At 34.0% G+C, this 21,580-nt stretch overlaps 1 protein-coding gene across 1 annotated transcript in view; it reads right to left on the bottom strand.

Annotated features, from left to right (window-relative positions):
• LOC127700022 (lysosomal alpha-mannosidase-like) overlaps positions 1 to 21,580 on the bottom strand; it is a 76,719-nt gene that overhangs the window by 54,921 nt on the left and 218 nt on the right. Inside the window, exons 2-4 of the mRNA XM_052203461.1 lie at positions 19,560 to 19,928; positions 4,003 to 4,105; positions 2,600 to 2,773 (exon numbers count right to left, since the gene is read on the bottom strand). Coding sequence (XP_052059421.1) covers positions 2,600 to 2,773; positions 4,003 to 4,105; positions 19,560 to 19,928 — 646 coding nt within the window. The remainder of the gene's footprint in view (positions 1 to 2,599; positions 2,774 to 4,002; positions 4,106 to 19,559; positions 19,929 to 21,580) is intronic.

The raw sequence follows: 21,580 nt of genomic DNA, 5'->3' as shown, positions 1-21,580 counted from the left end.
TCTCTTCATACAACAACCTCCCAATATAAACTCCAGACATCCTGTCAATCAAAAGATTAGGTTATATATTAATAACCATCCTCTAAATATAAACTCCAGACGTCCTGTCAAACAAAAGACTTATATTAGGTAATCTCTTCATACAACCTCCCAATATAAACTCCAGACATTCTGTCAATCAAAAGATTAGGTTATATCTTCATAACCATCCTCTAAATATAAACTCCAGACGTCCTGTCAAACAAAAGACTTATATTAGGTAATCTCTTCATACAACAACCTCCCAATATAAACTCCAGACATTCTGTCAATCAAAAGATTAGGTTATATCTTCATAACCATCCTCTAAATATAAACTCCAGACGTCCTGTCAAACAAAAGACTTATATTAGGTTATATCTTCGTATAATAACCTCCCAGTATAACTTTAGTAACTGCTGTAATAATAGTCTGTTTTCAGTGGGTTGCCAGTAACTGCTGTAATAATAGTCTGTTTTCAGTGGGTTGCCAGTAACTGCTGTAATAATAGTCTGTTTTCAGTGGGTTGCCAGATTGTCTGAGGGAAATGTTGACTTAAGGTGGTACCTAACACTACAGGGAGATAACTCTGTAAAAATCAGCTAAACGTTTTAATTACGTTGTATTGTTAAGGAAATATTAAGCTTCTCAATGATCAAAATTAGTGTTTGTCAAACTGCTATATAACCAATGAAATTTTTCTGATAAAGTGGTTGGTTCAAATTTTTTGAAATTTTTATATTTTTATCAAAGGGTCAAAGTAAACATTTTGTCAAAATTTTATGAAAATTAAACGAGCCAAATTAATATTAGTCAAGGTGTTGGGTACCACCTTAACTTTATCACTATGAAACCAAAATAAACTGATATAATCTATTTGCAATATGCATCATTTATAACGAAATTATCTACAGCTTCTTCTAATATTTTTTAAACAAGTTTTTTTTTTCTGTACTGACCAAATAAAATTGATATTTGTTCAACAGTAGTCTATTACTGACATAAATTTGTATTTATCATCTGTTGCTCTGACAAAGTGTGTCATTATTCAGTATTGGTACATAAAATTGAGAATGGAAACGGGGATTGTGTCAAAGAGGCAACAACCCATCCGAAGAGCAGAAAACAGCCGAAGGCCACCAATGGGTCTTTAACACATCGAGAAAATACTGCACCTGGAGGCGGGCTTCAGCTGGCAACTTATAAAAAATGTATACTAGTACAGCGAAAATGGACATCACACTAAACTTCGAAACATATAAATGAACCAAAATTAAAAAAAACATGTATTTTCATCACTTGGATTTTTTTTTTTTGTACAACCAAATCAATCAACGAATGATTAGTTTTTCCAAGGAGAAATTTGAAGTTGCCATGGAATGAACTCCGCAGAGAACAATAGTTATTGTATTTATTGAGACAGCTCAACTTACAAAAAGATTAAATGGACAGGTAAACACCAAATGATTTTGAGGAAAGGTTTCATTTCTTATGCAATAACAACACCATTCTGATCAGACATGTCATAACAACACCATTCTGATCAGACTTGTCATAACACCACCATTCTGATCACACTTGTCATAACAACACCATTCTGATCAGACTTGTCATAACAACACCATTCTGATCAGACATGTCATAACAACACCATTCTGATCAGACTTGTCATAACAACACCATTCTGATCAGACTTGTCACAACAACACCATTCTGATCAGACATGTCACAGAAACACCATTCTGATCAGACTTGTCACAGAAATGCCATTCTGATCAGAATCGTCATAACACCATCATTCTGATCAGACATGTCACAGAAACACCATTCTGATCAGACTTGTCATAACACCACCATTCTAATCAGACATGTCACAGAAACACCATTCTGATCAGACTTGTCACAGAAACACCATTCTGATCAGACTTGTCATAACACCACCATTCTGATCAGACATGTCACAGAAACACCATTCTGATCAGACTTGTCATAACACCACCATTCTGATCAGACTTGTCATAATAACACCATTCTGATCAGACATGTCATAACAACACCATTCTGATCAGACTTGTCATAACAACACCATTCTGATCAGACTTGTCACAACAACACCATTCTGATCAGACATGCCACAGAAAACACATGGAAACTTGAGTGACATTCAGCCTAAATTCTGTTTAAATATTTTAATATAAAAAAAATTATATTTTTTTATAGCCTTTTGTATAAATACATAAAATTTACCCATTATTTCCAGATGTTTAACAACATAATTCCAATGGAATATTAGAACAAGATTTGTCAAAAAGTCCCTCATTATGACCCTCTCACAATCTGTATAACAATCACATATCAAATCCTGGCCTTACAGTCTTAAACATTTTGAGTACAATTATTGAACTCACTGAGAAATCAACAAATCAAAACACAGGATTTTGAGTTTTTAAGCAGAAATGTTGTACTCCAAGTAATGATTAAAGTTTTATGACCGAAAGGCCTGATGTCTTCATGATTTTAACTCCCACAGAACAATAGCCCAACCCTGCTTTACTTCTCTGCTACCCAAATATATACAAACCTTGATTTACCAGCATCCTAACTTGGTCTCTCGTGGCTTCATCCTGTTCTCTCCACCATCGAGCAAAAAATGCAATCTCTACATAAATAAACCTCTTACTGGGATCCTTTAGTAATTCTTGTACAACAGAATCTATGATGTATTGTACTCCAGCATTCTGTATATCATTACGATCTGTAAACAAATACAAGGATAAAATGATGGATCCCCAAGTTGCTAGGATCCTTTAGTAATTCTTGAACTATAGAATCTATAATGTATTGTATACCAGAATTCTGTAATACATATATCATTACTATCTGTAAAACAAAAAGGGGGGGGGCAAAATTCTCAATTATATTTTGTTTGCACTACTATAGTTTTTTTTATGAACAATCTCTGATCAAAACATGACATATAGGCAAGTATATTGTTATATGAGTAGAAATTCACTCAAATGAATTTGAACTGGTAAGCACACTAAACAGAAAAAGTCTCATATTTCTAAGTATTAATAACCATACTAAGGTAATTTTCTTTGTATAAACATATGGTACTACCAGTCCAGTTTGAGCTTGAATTCAGAAAAAAAGTGTTAATATTGATAGGAGAAAAGCTTTATATGTTTTCCTTTGCTAGAAAAAGACCATAGAAAAGAATGAATTTAAAGTCGTGTATGAGGGGCCTAATGGGTTATTTTCGTTCTTCGCTATCATGATCCGTTTTTCTACAGATTCATTTTTTTTTTAATTTTCGTGATCCGTGATCATGGAAATCTATTTTCTGTGAATCGTGATTGACAAAAAAATCAACTCGTGAATCGTGATCTCTGTTGTTTGATAGATGATATATATCAAATGAGGTTGAGAATATTTATTTTTCCATTATCTTTTGTGACGCCAAAAAAATCTTATTCTTTTACTGTGAGATGATAGATTTAAACATGATTTCATAAACCCTATTGATTTATAAAACTAATTAATGCATATATACTTCATATCATCAGAGACATATGATACAATTGTAGTATATGTCTCTGATATCATGATACATGATCATGAATTGGCTTCTTCATATGAACCGGAAACTTCAAAACTAAGTGAGGAAATCGATGACGATACAAGTCTTTTTTTCCGAAACTGTGAGAGAACGCTCGGATCGACGGTAAATAAATAAATATTGATAAATTATAAGTTTTTTTTAGAATCGGCAAGGTTTACAAAACAAAGACATAACACTAATGCCTTAGTTTCTCAAGAAAATCCATGTTAGGAATATTATGGATTTATCTTGAGATATAGAAATCTCAGATTTACCCGGCGAATTCATGCATATCCATGTCCTGGAAACCATGACATGTGTTATACATTTTTTTAGCAATGCTCAGTAAGTCCAGTCTAATAAGTTGTTTCTTGCATATTTACCTCCGTAGTAATACTGGTCTACTGTTTTCAACCAACCGACATCATCATGCGTATGGGGTACCAGATGAACATTCAGCATGTCTTCTTTGATAGGATTGCAGCTCTTGAAAAGGAAAATAAACCATATTGTCTTTTTATTATTGTGCCATTGAGATGCGGTCTTGTTGACACAGTTGAGTACCTCTAAATGATACATTTTTTTGTGTGACTTTAGTGACATATTATGTCTTTGGTGACATGCACAACTTGTGTAAAATAATGCACAGTTTGAACTTTAAAATATTATAACTATTAAAAGTAACTCAAGTTTTATATACGATTTTTTTTTTCATTTTAAATGGGTGCCGTTATCTTATTTTTAGGTTTACATAGTCTGCAACACGATACCATAATGCTCCATGCGCGTAGCTACGTTAACGTCAAAACGCCCGGGCGTACACATAAATTTGAAGAAAAAAATATTTTAACCCTAATAAATCAAAAGAACTGATTAAAAGCACACGAGCCTTGTAATTCTTTCTTCAATGACTTGTAATTAAAGATAAAAGACTAAGTGATGAAAGTAGAAGGTCCGGTAACGGCTAGTTTTAGCCTAAAATTCGAAGTACATCTGATGAAAGATTTTTGGTATTTTTTAAACACTTAAGTGTCTATTTCAGTCGATTCAATTAGTTTATGTAATAGGATTTGAAATGATTTGGTCATTAAAGACGCTGAAATTCAACCTTAAATATGAAAAATCTATCAAATATGCCATTAAACGTCACTTTTCAGATGATTTTTGTCTAAAATGTAAGTGGCCGCATTCGTGTTCAGTCTCAACCTTTATATATGTTATGTATAACCATCAAATACAACATATATTTGAATATTAAGACTGAACACAAATGCGGCCACTTCCATTTTAAACAAAAACCGTCTTAAAATTAGCACAAATGTGCATTGTATTGTCAAAAACAGCCCATATTTATGGAACAAAAGAATTCTTCTTTCCAATAAATAGCTAAAAGTTTACATTAATTCTACAAATTTAAAAAAAATGCTATATTTTGGGGCCAAAAAAGGGTCTTACCGGGCCTACTGCTTTACTTCTTAATCAATTGGTATCACATTATTTTTATATACTTTTAGGTCATATAGCTCTGCAACTGTTTCGGTTCTTATACATCCTCGGCTTTCAAATATTCGGCTTTGAATGTTACTGGTGAAGGTAAATCCAGAAAAGCGCTAAATGGACACATGAAATTAATAACGTGTTGTTTTCATATTTTATATTATATATTCGTCCATTTTCTGTCAAAGTCTGATTTTACTGTGAATTCTACAGTTTACTTTTGTTTAGATCAATTCATTATCTGCTGAGATACGATGTGGTTTGCATTTTTATGTTACAGTTCAATATTTATTTTACGTTACACCTGACCGATCTATGAGAATTAATTAGGACATGTGTCCATTACTGAAATTTGAATTTTGAAGGTGAGTAAATTTAATAAGGTAAAAAAATTAATAGAATGACAACATTGAAACGGAGACTTGCTTTTTTACTATCTCTTTAAAGTTTTGATTTTTTTGTTGATTGACTGTTTACCCCACATCTCCTTTTAGACATATTTTAACGCAACTGGTTTGGGCATTTTTCTCTTAATTAAATGTACATTATATTCCAAATCAACACAAAATTGATAAATTTAACATAAAAAAAACAACAAATTAGACTCTAAAAGAGAAGAGAAAGATATCAAAGGGATATTCAAACTCATCAGTTTAAAACAAACTGACAATACCATGGCAAAAAATGAAAACTACGAAAAGGCAAACAACAGTATACAAAATACAACACCAAAACAAAAGACTGAGCAACATAGCCCCACCAAAAACTGCGGGTGATCTCAGGTACTCCGGAAGGGTAAGCAAATTCTGCTCCACGTGTGGCACCCGTCGTGTTGCTGATGTATGTACAAACCCAGTGATAAGTCTAATTCGGTAGGTCACATTCGAGGAAAAGAGCTAGGACGGGATTGTGGTAATATCAAAATTTGAACATATCTGTCGTCATTAGCAATCAGTGAAACAGATATTCCATAACGGTCAACCTACTCGTGATGTCGACCGTAAAATTTCGAAGGGATAATTTCAACTTCACCACTTGGAACTCTTCACTTGGTTCAGTAGCTTCCTTCTAAGCATGCAGCAACCATCTATCAAGGAAATAATGATAGGAAATGCAAGCTCCGGAATGTCTTATCCCCGGCTTAGTATATTTCTAGGATTTTGATTGGATAACGCACGTCGTTACAAAACCCATAGCCCCTGGGCGTTGCTAACCCATATACCCGGACGTTGCTATCCATTACCCCGGGGGATGTCACGCACGTTTTCCTTAGTTCCATGGTTGTTCTTTGTGAAATATAGAATTCTGTAGATTATTCATGATGTTTGTAATTAAATATTTAATCCACTAACGATGTTATCTTATTTTGTCGATCATTTGCACTCATTTTAGTAAATGCATCACTTGGCTGCCACATTGTCTATGAATGGGACTACTGACCTACCTATGCAAATGACCCACGTTAACGTCACACCGTCTATGATGTAACTCTCACAACATTGAGCGCCAAATTCGACCCACTCCAGTTTCTCTGTCTCTGTATTAAAAACGTCTTATATTTGAATACCTGTAGGGTTCTACCAAAGGTAGTACCCTACACCCCGTAAAAGATACGTCAAATTCCCAAATTTCAATAAAAGACTTTTAGAAAAAGAAAAAAACGTTGCTTTCACGTTACACTTTGTGGTCGAATTTCTCTAAAAATCGACAGATTTGGACTAAGACCGGGGATAAATTCGTTATCTACGTTCATATCCGTAGATATGGATATTTTAACACCCTTCAGTACCCTGTACACCCTTCGGCTTCGCCTCAGGGTGTACTTGGATACTTCAGGGTGTTAAAATATCCATATCTACGGATATGAACGTAGATAACTTATATTATCAACTGGGAGGTTTATAATCCATATGCAGGTGCTGCTGGAATGTTGCTACATAGAAAAGAAAAGTTCACAATTGGAAGCTGAAATCATCTCTTTTATCGTAAAGTTGGTAGTTTTGTTCTTATATCGATCAAGTATGTTGCTATTGATATGAGTTTTTAATGACAGATATTGGTATCTTTTTCTCAATAACGCGTGAACTTCCGGGGGTTTCGCGACCTACCGGAAGATCTCCTGCCCTGGACCAGCTTAGGGGACCTCGAACCCCTCGATGAGATTCGGGCGTACACTTAAAAATGGCCTAGCTACGCCACTGTGCTCCACTACTAATTGAAAGAAAAAAAATGATATCTGATGATTTGCTTGATGCTTTTGGCAACTGTTCACTAATAACTCGATGATGCAAAACCATCTGAACACTGAAACATGCGACACAGGCAAGTCTTATTGTGAAGTCCCAGTTATAAAACTAACATTCAAGATCAACTAGAGCTAATGTCACAACAGGATTGTATCAAAATTCTAACAGTTCTCAATGTCATGCTTTTCTTAAACGTCTTATGGCGTCTTTACACTTGGGTCATTGGAGGTTCAGGTATACTAATTGATATTTAAGTATATGTATGAGCTGACATTAGGCTTTGACCTAGTTATACTCTTAGTTCGTAATTTGTGTTTTTGTCAGTTTGTTCATTGAGGGTGTGAATGATTCAAAAAGAGGGGGTGCTTCATTTCTGTATCTTTTTTTTTCTTTCAATTTTTAGACAATCTATCTGTATTTTTTATTGTTTCTTCCATTGTTTTCTATTCTTTATATTTTTGCACTCAATTATTCTCTATTGTTTATATTTTAACACTCTGTTATTCTCTATTGTTTATATTTTAACACACTGTTCTCTATTCTGTATATGTTAACACTCTGTTATTCTCTATTGTTTATATTTTAACACTCTGTTATTCTCTATTCTGTATATGTTAACACTCTGTTATTCTCTATTCTTTATATGTTAACACTCTGTTATTCTCTATTCTGTATATGTTAACACTCTGTTATTATCTATTGTTTATATTTCAACACTCTGTTATTCTCTATTCTTTATATTTTAACACTCTGTTATTCTCTTTTGTTTATATTTCAACACTCTGTTATTCTCTATTCTTTATATTTTAACACTCTGTTATTCTCTATTCTTTATATTTTAACACTCTATTACTCCCTATTCATTATTTTGTTTGTCCAATTTTCTCTTTTCTTTATTTTGTTTGTCCATTTTTCTCTTTTCTTTATTTTTTGCCCAATATTCTCTATTCTGTTAACCCCATCTAGACCCTCATTATAAGGACCCTTTATATAAATATGTAACATAAAATAACGTCCTCCATAAAATGTTGTCCGTTGGACAAAATTTCATATAAAATATATGAAAATTATGAAATAGTGTCCTTGTCCATGAAATTTTGTCACCTCCTTCTGGACAATGTTTCACTGTGAAATACTCTCCATGACAATATTTTACTGTGAAATGCTGTCCATGAAAATATTTCTTAATCTAATTATGTCTTCCCTGAGAAATTCTCTGCCATGAAATTCGCTGTGAAATGCTGTCCATGAAAATATTTCTTAATCTAATTATGTCTTCCCTGAGAAATTCTCTGCCATGAAATTCGCTGTGAAATGCTGTCCATGAAAATATTTCTTAATCTAATTATGTCTTCCCTGAGAAATCCTCTGCTATGAAATTCACTGTGAGCGTTTCTGGAATTTCATTCAAATATTTTCCATTTAATGTAAAGTATGTGTATAACCATAAATTACTGCATAATTTAACTATGCAGGTTTGTTTGTTATTAACAATAAAATAAAACACATTATGATTTCATTATCAAAAATATCAAATGTCTAATAACCTCCATTTCATGAGACAAAATTGCATGACCACCCATCTACGAAATATTGTCTCAATATACACAATATGTAACCTTGGATAGCCTCCCTTTAACAAAACGAAATTTCATACTGTTCATCTATGAAATATTGTCTGTATATGGACAACATTTCATATGGAAATTTGTCCTTCTCTGGAGTCTGGACATCATTTCATAGATAGGAACAAAATTTCATGAAACAAAGTCATAAAATATTGTCTTGGGGGACAATATTTCATAGGACAATATTTTGCTTTACAAATACTCAAATCAGACTTACGGTATAGCCACATTCTTGTTGTGAAGGGCGTGCCTGTGTCCCCAGACAGAACACCAGTAGTAACCCCAATGTGTAGACATCCATCTTTGTGACAGAAATGTCGATCATATGATGAATAGATAATGATATTTATAAAGAAAATGATAAAACTCTACTTTGTTTGTTATCCGTAATCAGGTACATTAACACTAAAGCAGATTATAAAACCAGAATTTTGTGATGGATTACAGTAGACTACCTTTGAATATATAGCAAAATATTTAATACGATTTATCTTCAAGTAATAAATGCCTTTAGTTATATTGCTGCAATGAAATTGGAATGAACAAAATGAACCGGTCTTATCGGAAGTGGCCCTTAATAAGCTGTAAAATTACTCGACGCAATTATCATGGTTTGATGAAGCGCAAAAACCAGCTAAGTTTTACAAGTTATTTTATCTGAGCTGTCCCAAGTTTGGAACCTGTGATAAAGTGGTAGTCGTTGGTTGGTATTTGTCATATTTGTTTTTAATTTCTTGTCTTATCATTAATCAGGCCGTTGCTTTTCTCGTTTTCAATTGTTTCGCACTCATTCATACTAGGGCAACTGAACCGATAGATTGCAGACATATTGAAGATATACACCTGCTATATTGATTTAGCAATGAAATTGGAATGAACAAAATGAACCGGTCTTATCGGAAGTGGCCCTTAATAAGCTGTAAAATTACTCGACGCAATTATCATGGTTTGATGAAGCGCAAAAACCAGCTAAGTTTTACAAGTTATTTTATCTGAGCTGTCCCAAGTTTGGAACCTGTGATAAAGTGGTAGTCGTTGGTTGGTATTTGTCATATTTGTTTTTAATTTCTTGTCTTATCATTAATCAGGCCGTTGCTTTTCTCGTTTTCAATTGTTTCGCACTCATTCATACTAGGGCAACTGAACCGATAGATTGCAGACATATTGAAGATATACACCTGCTATATTGATTTAGCAATGAAATTGGAATGAACAAAATGAACCGGTCTTATCGGAAGTGGCCCTTAATAAGCTGTAAAATTACTCGACGCAATTATCATGGTTTGATGAAGCGCAAAAACCAGCTAAGTTTTACAAGTTATTTTATCTGAGCTGTCCCAAGTTTGGAACCTGTGATAAAGTGGTAGTCGTTGGTTGGTATTTGTCATATTTGTTTTTAATTTCTTGTCTTATCATTAATCAGGCCGTTGCTTTTCTCGTTTTCAATTGTTTCGCACTCATTCATACTAGGGCAACTGAACCGATAGATTGCAGACATATTGAAGATATACACCTGCTATATTGATTTAGCCTTGGGAAATTTGTTAAAAGTTATTTCGTAGCAGAATGTTCAAAAGCCGGTACAAATTATGTGAAATTAGTTCCTCCTACATTTGTAACCCAGATCATTGAAACTTCATATTGAAGCTGTGGACCTGCTATTCCAGAACTGTTTGAAACCCTACACCCATTTTTTCTGACTTCGGGAACTTAGTCTTTTTTCAGGAATATTTTCAAAAGAAGGTACAGATTTTGTGCAATCAACTCCTCCTGCAGTTTACTATTGAAGTTTATATACTAGTATGATTTGTACAGGATGATAGTTTTATGGATATGGCATCTGACTTGTATTTTAACTATTCTAGGAATGATGTGACAAGGAATAACAGTTTGTGACAAAAAAAAGGTTCATAACTTGAGTTATGAACATGAACATGTGTGACAAAAAAGGTTCATAACTTGAGTCATGAAGTTGTGGCAGGGATAAACTAGGCTTTTGACATCCTCCACCTTTAATCCCAATCAGTGACAAATAAAATAAGCACATACGATTAAAATCAGTACAAAAAGGATCTTTACTTTAAAATATGACAGATAACAACAACACAAATACAAGCAAAAAAATAAGAAACCATGGAAACAGTACGTATCGAAGCATACTAGAGTTACGAACGCAATGTAATATCGGCCGCTGCACATCGGGGGTAAATTTCATATCATGGAAAGTGACTTGTATTTCCTGTAATGTTTATCACGATTTGTCAAGGGATGGCAAGTAGTCGCAGATATCCTCTATTAACTTTGTAGCTGATTAGATGTCAAGGGATGGTAGTTAGTAGCAGATATCCTCTATTGACTTAGTAGCTGATTAGATGTCAAGGGATGGCAATTAGTCGCAGATATCTTCTATTGACTTTGTAGCTGATTAGATGTCAAGGGATGGTAGCTAGTAGCAGATATCCTCTATTGACTTTGTAGCTGATTATATGTCAAGGGATGACAGTTAGTAGCAGATATCCTCTATTGACTGTGTAGCTATAAGATGTCAAGGGATGGCAGTTAGTAGCAGACATCCTCTATTGACTTGGTAGCTGATTAGATGTCAAGGGATGGTAGTTAGTAGCAGATATCCTCTATTGACTTTGTAGCTGATTAGATGTCAAGGGATGGCAGTTAGTAGCAGATATCCTCTATTGACTTTGTAGTTGATTAGATGTCAAGGGATGGTAGTTAGTAGCATATATCCTCTATTGACGTTGTAGCTGATTAGATGTAGTTAGTAGCAGATATCCTCTATTGACTTGGTAGCTGATTAGATGTCAAGGGATGGCAGTTAGTAGCAGATATCCTCTATTGACTTTGTAGTTGATTAGATGTCAAGGGATGGTAGTTAGTAGCATATATCCTCTATTGACGTTGTAGCTGATTAGATGTAGTTAGTAGCAGATATCCTCTATTGACTTTGTAGCTGATTAGATGTCAAGGGATGGCAGTTAGTAGCAGATATCCTCTATTGACTTTGTAGCTGATTAGATGTCAAGGGATTGCAGTTAGTAGCAGATATCCTCTATTGACCTAGTAGCCGATAAGATGTCAAGTGATGACAGTTAGTAGCAGATATCCTCTATTGACTTGGTAGCTGATTAGATGTCAAGGGATGGCAGTTAGTAGCAGATATCCTCTATTGACTTTGTAGCTGATTATATGTCAAGGGATGGTAGTTAGTAGCAGATATCCTCTATTGACTTTGTAGCTGATTAGATGTCAAGGGATGGCAGTTAGTAGCAGATATCCTCTATTGACTTTGTAGCTGATTAGATGTCAAGGGATGGCAGTTAGTAGGAGATATCCTCTATTGACTTTGTAGTTGATTAGATGTCAAGGGATGACAGTTTTGTAAGTCAGATTACTTACAAAACATGGAGATAGCAGATTTCCTCTATAGACTTGGTAGCTGATTAGATGTCAAGGGATGGCAGTTTTGTAAGTCAGATTACTTACAAAACATGGAGATGGACACCAATCTGAGGGGATATAGATATTGTTATTGATAAAGCGCTAATTTTCAACATTATATCGAATGGCTAAGTAGATTACTTCAAAAACAACTTGTCCAAAAACAGATTGAAAAAATACACTTATATGCATCTATGTAATAGAGTAGAAGTTCTTCCATGGTAATACATACATAATCATTAATGATGATTACACTCCTTAAACATGCAAAGTAAACCTACATCATAATTACAGGTAATTCATTTTGTAAAGGTAAGTTATTGTTTTAGTAATTCAAAAATATGATATTGATGATCATATAACTAATATTTACAATTTAGATCGTTTTTTGTTGTTGTTGTTATAAAGTGAATATTCTAATTCCATCCATACCTTGTTCACACTATGAAATCTGATCCGGATCGAACCCAGGTAGTCAATGCGAATTAATAACCCCGGTGCACTCTAGTTAAACATCAACCGACTTTTGGATTTTCTTATTTAACGAAATACCGAACTCCAAGGTAAATTCAAATCAAAGTACTGAAGTACTGAACATCGGATGACCGCAGGTTCTTGTGGATGGTCAAAAGCACATGTCACAGAAACAGATCACATCTCTATACCTGAAACTGAGGTTAATTTACAGAGATTTTTTTTTTCTTATACAAGTTCGTGCTTGGATGATGAATAAATGACAGGAAATTCAACCTCACCGTAATAACTATTATAATGTAGTGATACAAATCAGTATACCTTAGACTATTATACTAATATAATAATAGTTCCAAAGAATACACTGGTTTGTTGTTATATATTATGTTAATATTACGGTTGCATGTATATATAATTTTCATCTATTTGTATATCATACTATTCTACTATTGTTATAGTGTAATGCAAGTGTATGGTGGACACTCTTCTGTAAAAAAAATCAAAGTCTTAAAGGCTGTAAAAGCAATTGCTGCCATGTTAATGTTTTGTGGACTTTTATTTTTCATCCATATATATAAGAATTAAACCTGACAGGACAGGAGTGTTGACTAGTGAGAAGCAAGACGGTTTTAACTTTATATCAATATAAGACTTTAGCAGGAAATCATTTTAAATATGTTTTATATTTCACAAGGAGACAACATGTTATGGATTATCCCCTGGTAGTGTTTGTAACTGGGCAATAATTTCCTTTATTGATTTAATTTTAACCATTTTCATAATTAATTTAAATTAACCATTCAGTTAAAACATTTCAACTTTCCAGACGCAAATGTTGAAAAACGGGACAGAAATAAAATATCTTACAAGACATAAACATGTAAAAAATAAATATATATTTCAGCTTACTAAAAATATTTTCATAATGTTACTTTGACGTCATTTCTTAAAACTAAGTCCCAAACATAATTGCTCAGTTGACATGTGTCATCCTCATGCGATACGAGATAACTATAATTCTGATGCAATCCCGAAAAGGGGGGTCATCACAAACAAACATGACATTAAATTGTCATTATATGAACTAGAACAAACAGCTCTATGTTGCTTTGATATTTATCAATTTTCAGGAAACATGTGAAATAAATTTCAGGTCCATTTCATTATAGTGCCTAACAAGATTGTGTGAGGTAGACGAAATTGACCTTAAAACGATCGTATTGTCTTTTGATGTCCAAAAATAGGCAGATCGGACATATAAGGACTTTATCTAATGACTACATAAATTTGGGATTTATTATTATTATAATATTCTAATGAAACTGAAAATTGTATTATTTTTTTAGGATAAACAACAATTTTACCTGGCGTAGCCGTGCATAAATGTTATTCTGCATTTATCTTCGAAAAATGGCGTATTTAATGGAATAGAACGTTAATACAGTAAACTTTCTCTTTTTTCTCCGCAATAGGCTATCAAAAATAATTTATCTAATGTGTATGTGGAAAATTATGTGAAAAGATAAAAAGTGGCAATTGTTACCTTTCATACCTTAAGTTTCATTCATCTGATTCTGACCAATGCTTATATACTAAATATCTATTTGTATGCCGCTATTATTGTTGTTGTTACCAATAATGTAAATCAATTGTATCTGATTTTATGCCCTTTATGGGCCCTGTAATTTGGGAAATAAAAAAAAAATCTATTCATTGATAAAACATAATATGGACTGGTCCAGTGTCCAGTTTGCAGGTCATTTAATTTTCTGTACACATTCATGCACGCTCTGATTTAATCAATATACTCGTACGAAAAAGCATGAACAGTTTGAAGGTAATCTAATAATAACTTAATCCAATCAAATTGCATAAGATTCAATAACAATGTCATGTCCACATCATAATGAGTAATAGAGGTAAACTGGGTAGGGAGAAAATGACAGATATTTCAAGTTAATATTTATGCAATTATAACGAATTAAAATTTGTCAACCAAAAGTTTTGCTACAATTTCAAAAATATGTCGTTCTGTATGGGTATAGTTTTCGGATCTTTCATTAGCGTATTTAAGGCTATAAAAAGTTTGGGCTTCAAAAGTTCACACAATTATTGACTTTATACAGGAAATTCGTCCTTGTAAAACATTTAATAGTTCACAAATGATACGCGATTTTAAAGTAAAATTATTTCTTAAAACACTGCAAAAAATTTCATTCATATTGATAAAGTGGTATCGTCATAAAGTGCGTTGAAATGAACAGTGGTATAGCAAACATCGAATTCCCTCACAAAATGTTATCACACACTACAGTAAGGGGAGTCAGTTAAGTTTGTCTATTTTTAGATACTATACAGGTAATCATTTGACTACGTATACAACCTGTGTGACCCTGTGTAGTGATTTTGATTTTACGATAAATTCATGAATGAACGATAATTTTATGAATGAACATGAGCACCTGACCTCTTTCTTAAACACCTATTAAACATATAAAACCGTATTTAATAAGGAGATAATTCAGTCAAATTTTCAGTACTAAATCAACAAATGAAATGATTCCATTTTTTGATGAAACATCGTACGAACGGAGAACGGAATCGCAGGTATAAAAATGCACTTTTTTCCCTTGTAATGACCGCGGATCTATAACTTTTATAGATCGGTTGAAATCCCAAAACTAATTTGCATAATGGAAATTTAGGCGATAGCAAAACATCGGAGTGACCTCAAGGTCATCCTCTGTAAAAAGGGAAATCCATAAAAACTGACAAAATTAAACGTTATCGATCCGAATGAAAAGCAACTGTCATTTTCCTGACTTGGTACAGGTATTTCCCGAAGAAAATGATTGGTTAAACCTGGTTTTATAACTAGCTAAACCTCCTAAAAATAGTATGCGCCAAATTTGTTACTCGTATCTACCCGTTGTATACACCACAGAACTTTGCATCATTTCAAAATCTGATATTTTTTTCCGCATTCCTGATCGGTTCGTAGGGAACCGGTGTCATCAACCAGGATGGAATTAATCTCCTGTTTTGTTCTCTCCAAACATAGCTAGTTTTTTTTGTCTTCTCTGCGTTCCACGTAAGACCCGCATTTTTTGGTTTACCACTGATTCTTGTGTTTCGTCCCCTTGATCTGAATGGTAAGAATTCTTTAAGATATAAGGCAGCGCGACTTTGGAATACACTGACAAATTGAGGCCAGAAACATAGCATCATTTGACCATTTTAAAATTTACATTTTTAGAAGGTATGGTAGACATTATTGCTTCTGCAGTTCCTGTAAATACTTATCTCTGCTGTCTCACGGCTAAATTATTTTTCTGCTTTCTTTAATTTCTGCTTTACATTTTGCTAACTGTTTAACATTATATGCTTATTGGTATGCCTTTCTATATGCTTGTTGTGAATTTTAAAATTTGCTATAACCTCATTGCTCTGTTCTAAATTATGATTTATGTGCCTATATGCCATTTAAGAAGTGCTTTTTACCCATGGTTGGTTTTATTTCAATCTGATGCTTATGTGTGCTAATCTTATGTGATAATTAAAGGTGCTAACATTTTTAAACATATGTGTTCTATACTAGCATAAGTTGAAACCTTGTTTTATTGTGATGTTTTTTTATATGTGTTATAGTCGGAGCTATCTTAACCTCATGTTTATTGTTGATTGCACATATGTGCCGGCTCTAACTAATCAAAGCATCGTCGATTTTGTGATCCAGCCATATTCATAACTAGTCTGATATTCTTTCTGACCATACTTTTTTCAACACTTTTTTCTCTTTTCATTTCCAATCTTAGTGTTAAATTTCTATATGGTATTGACAAGAATGGAAAGGGAAATCGTCAAACAAGTAATATATTTTTGTATATGCCATTAATTATAACTGGCTTAATCATTTCCAGAAAGAGGTCTTGGAAATGCACTTTCTCAACGACAAAAATGAAAAAAAATAATAACTAATTTTTATCTAAATTGGTGTTCATTCTTCATTAAGAAAAAATACATTTCCTGTATTCAAATTTAAATGTACAAATACCTAATGCTGAGATATTTCCAATTACTGTTAAATAGCAATATAATGGGATATAAATGTAGAACAAACAAATAAATTTTATTGCAGAAAATGCTCAAGTAAGAGTTAAGCAATTTTGTTTATTGTTTCAACCAAATTTCTGATAATTGTAACTAATTTATTAGATCTTGAATATTGACTTATGTCAGATGATAATGACACTGATTTTACAAGTGAAATAAAATTTGCTTGCATTTTTTATACATAATTTTACATTTTTTGTCTTTTCTTTGAAAAAAACCACGTCTGATTAATCATTCAGCTAGCTAGCAAAAGTAACAGAATATTTTAATGTAGTTTAGATAAATAATAATACATATGTAGGTTTAATATTGCGGTCAAGAATGTGTGTATTCAGTTAGGTGTGTAATAAATTGTGCCTATTTAATTATGTAACAGGTCATGAGATATTAAATGTGGTGAATTAAGACTGGTGTTGTTTCCAATCAATACTTACACCTTTGAGTTTAATTATTTGAAAATCATGACAATTTATAATCATACTGACACTTACTTGCCTATGGAAAGAATTGGAGTAAAACCATTTAAAAAAAGTGTGGGAATCAACTAAGATATATTAACACACATGTTGACCTAAGTTTCATAGAACAAAAACTTACACAAGCATAAGATAATAATATAATACTTTCAAAATTGTTATCAACTGATTCAATTGATGTGAAAATACTTTTTCAATTTATTTCATAAATAGTAAATCATTATAAATTTTGATTTACAAAGGAACTATATGCAAGTGTATATCTAAAATAAAAGGGATGTTCAACCAATCTTTTCTTAATTTAAGGGCAAATAACATGTCAACAGTTGGCAGTTGATGATTAAAATGGTGTAGAAAGTTTCTGCAAGTCATAAAAACACATAATTAGTTTCATGACATGTCTTCAACTTAGTATTCTGCACCATCTCCAAAAACAGAGTGATCGCATAGATCCAGCATGGCTGAATAAAAAATTTACTTACTTAATTTCTAGCTTCTGTAATTACGAATGAAGTAGGCAAACAACTTAACACTAACTCCCATGTTACGTCCATATATAGAAGGCGAGGCAATTAAACCGAGTTCACGTTCAGCCCACATGAACTCTATGTTACGTCCATATAAAGAAGGCAATTAAACCGAGTTCACGTTCACCCCACACTAACTCAATGTTACGTCCATATATAGAAGGCGAGGCAATTAAACCGAGTTCACGTTCACCCTACACTAACTCCATGATACGTCCATATATAGAAGGCAATTAAACAGAGTTCACGTTCACCCCACATTAACTCATTGTTACGTCAATATATATAGAAGGCAATTAAACCGAGTTCACGTTCACCCCACATTAGCTCCATGTTACATCCATATATAGAAGGCAATTAAACAGAGTTCACGTTCACCCCACACTAACTCCATGTTACATCCATATATAGAAGGCAATTAAACAGAGTTCACGTTCACCCCACACTAACTCCATATTACGTCTTTTTATAGAAGGCAATTTAACCGAGTTCACGTTCATCCCACAGTAACTCCATGTTACGTCCATATATAGAAGGCAATTAAACCGAGTTCACGTTCACCCAACACTAACTCCATGTTACGTCCATATAAAGAAGGCAATTAAACCGAGTTCACGTTCACCCCACACTAACTCCATGTTACGTCCATATATAGAAGGCGAGGCAATTAAACCGAGTTAACCCCACATTAACTACTACTAAAATGAGAGGTAAATATAACCCGGGTTCACCCCCGTTAAGACGTTCACGGTACATAGATGTAATCCGGATTAACTCATTCGGATCAAACCTGGATTAAAACAGCGGCCGATATCCCTTTGCGCCAAAAAAAAAATCATTTGCGCCACAATTTAATTGCGCCAATACTTCGTTTGCGCCACTATATTTTGAAAACTGTAGGATTCATTTGCGCCAATAAAACAAGCATATAACTGCGCCAATGTTATAGATGGGTTTACTTTTACTTTGTTTCTGTGTGCTTGATTCATGTAATGTGATCTCATTCCTCAATCAAAATGACTGTGCACGAGTCATCTGTAAATAGGGTTTTGATATAATTTCTGTATCCAGGAAGTTTCTGGGTAATATCAGTCCTTCCAGTGATGGCATTTTGAGTAAATCTGTCATTCCAGTGACTGTTTGTGAGAGAATGCAAGTCTATATGTACATGATATCTCTGAGATGATGTCTGTCATTTTTGTGACAACTAACAGTTTCTGAGATAATGTCTGTCCTTCAAGTGACGTTATATGAGGTAATATCTGTTATTTCAAAGACGCTATCTGATGTAATATTGGTAATTTCAGTGACAGTATCTGAGATCATATCTGTCCTTTCAGTATAAATGTATCTGAGGTCAATCTACCATTTCAGTAGCAACTGGCAGCTTCTTAGGTATTGTCTGTCCATCCAGTGACATCTTCTGTTATACTAGTTATGTTCGTCCTTCCATTGACAGTTTCTGAGGTAATGTCTGTCCTTCTAGTGACATCTTCTGTTATAATGTTCGTCCTTCCATTCACAGTTTCTGAGGTAATGTCTGTCCTTCTAGTGACATCTTCTGTTATAATGTTCGTCCTTCCATTCACAGTTTCTGAGGTAATGTCTCTCCTTCCTGTGATAGCTTCTGTGGTAATGTTTGTCCTTCCATTCACAGTTTCTGAGGTAATGTCTCTCCTTCCTGTGATAGCTTCTGTGGTAATGTTTGTCCTTCCATTCACAGTTTCTGAGGTAATGTATCTCCTTCCTGTGATAGCTTCTGTGGTTATGTTTGTCCTTCCATTGGCATTTTCTGAGGTAATGTCTCTCCTTCCTGTGATAGCTTCTGTGGTAATGTTTGTCCTTCCATTGATCTGATTAGATATAGAGATATCGTTTTCGTGCTTTACTTTCTGATTAGATATAGATATATCATTTTTCGTGCTCCTTCTGATTAGAGATAAAGATGTCGTTTACGTGCTCTTTCTGATTAGAGATACAGATGCCGTTTTCGTGCTTTACTTTCTGATTAGAGATAGAGATGTCGTTTTCGTGCTTTACTTTCTGATTAGATAGAGAGATATCATTTTAGTGCTCTTTCTGATTAGAGATAACAATATCGTTTCGTGCTCTTTCTGATTAGATATAGAGATATCGTTTTCGTGCTCTTTCTGATTCGAGATAGAGATGTCGTGTTCGTGCTCTTTCTGGATGAAAATAAAGATATTGTTTTGTACTCTTCTGGTGAGAGATACATATACAGTTTTCGTGTTCCTTTCATGGGAGATAGAGCTGGAGATGTAGTTTTCTTCTTTATTTTCATAACACATATTTAACGCGTAAACTGATTCCTTCGATAATTACTTAATGAGCTAAAACAAAATACACATTTCAATCCACACCATACATATAATACATGAAATAAAAGAATCAAGTGAAAGCTATATCGTGTATTGAATTAAATATAATCACGACAAGATTATAAACTACATGTATAGCTGATCAAGTACCAGTTATCGTGTCGAGCTTATATCTTTTGTAGACGAAACGCGCGTCTGGCGTAAAAAAATAATCCCGGTTTCTAAGATGATTTCATTTATAACTATCTGTCTGGCTAGGATTTGTATAAGTATGTCTGTCTATATATACTGGCTGGGATTTGTATAAGTATCTCTGTCTATATACACTGGCTAAGATTTGCGTAAGTAGCTGTATTACTAACTCTTTGCATGGAGGACCACGTCCTCATTGTATGGTAATAATTTTCTTTCCATTTGGCAATTATACGATTTGTGTTTTAATATGTCCCACATAGACAACCAGACGCCGTCAACAAGATTTGTTGCAAGGGATGTTTGCTATGCGTTCATGGAGTCTAGAATACGTCACACATAACCACACAGGCGCCATCAGCATGATGTGTGGCAAGGGCTGTTTGTCTGCGTTCATGGAGTCTGGAATACGTCCCACATAACTAAACAGGCGCCATCAACATGATTTGTTGCAAGGGCTGTTTGTATGCATTCATGGAGTCTGGAGTACGTCCCACATAACCAAATAGGCGGCATCAGCATGATTCGTTGCAAGGGCTGTTTGTACGCATTCATGGAGTCTGGAGTACGTCCCACATAACTAAACAGGCGCCATCAGCATGATTCGTTGCAAGGGATGTTTGCTATGCATTCATGGAGTCTGTAATACGTCCCACATAACCAAACAGGCACCATCAGCATGATTCGTTGCAAGGGCTGTATGTACGCATTCATGGAGTCTGGAATACGTCCCACATAACCAAATAGGCGCCATCAGCATGATTCGTTGCAGGGGCTGTTTGTATGCATTCATGGAGTCTGGAGTACGTCCCACATATCTAAACAGGCGCCATCAGCATGATTCGTTGCACGGGATGTTTGCTATGCATTCATGGAGTCTGGAATACGTCCCACATAACTAAACAGGCGCCATCAGCAAGATTTGTTGCAAGGGCTGTTTGTATGCATTCATGGAGTCTGGAATACGTCCCACATAACTAAACAGGCGCCATCAGCATGATTCGTTGCAAGGG

Source organism: Mytilus californianus, unplaced genomic scaffold (assembly GCF_021869535.1).
Source record: "Mytilus californianus isolate M0D057914Y unplaced genomic scaffold, xbMytCali1.0.p SCAF_46, whole genome shotgun sequence".
Lineage (NCBI taxonomy): Eukaryota > Metazoa > Mollusca > Bivalvia > Mytilida > Mytilidae > Mytilus > Mytilus californianus.
This window is presented reverse-complemented; position numbering and strand designations above follow the sequence as displayed.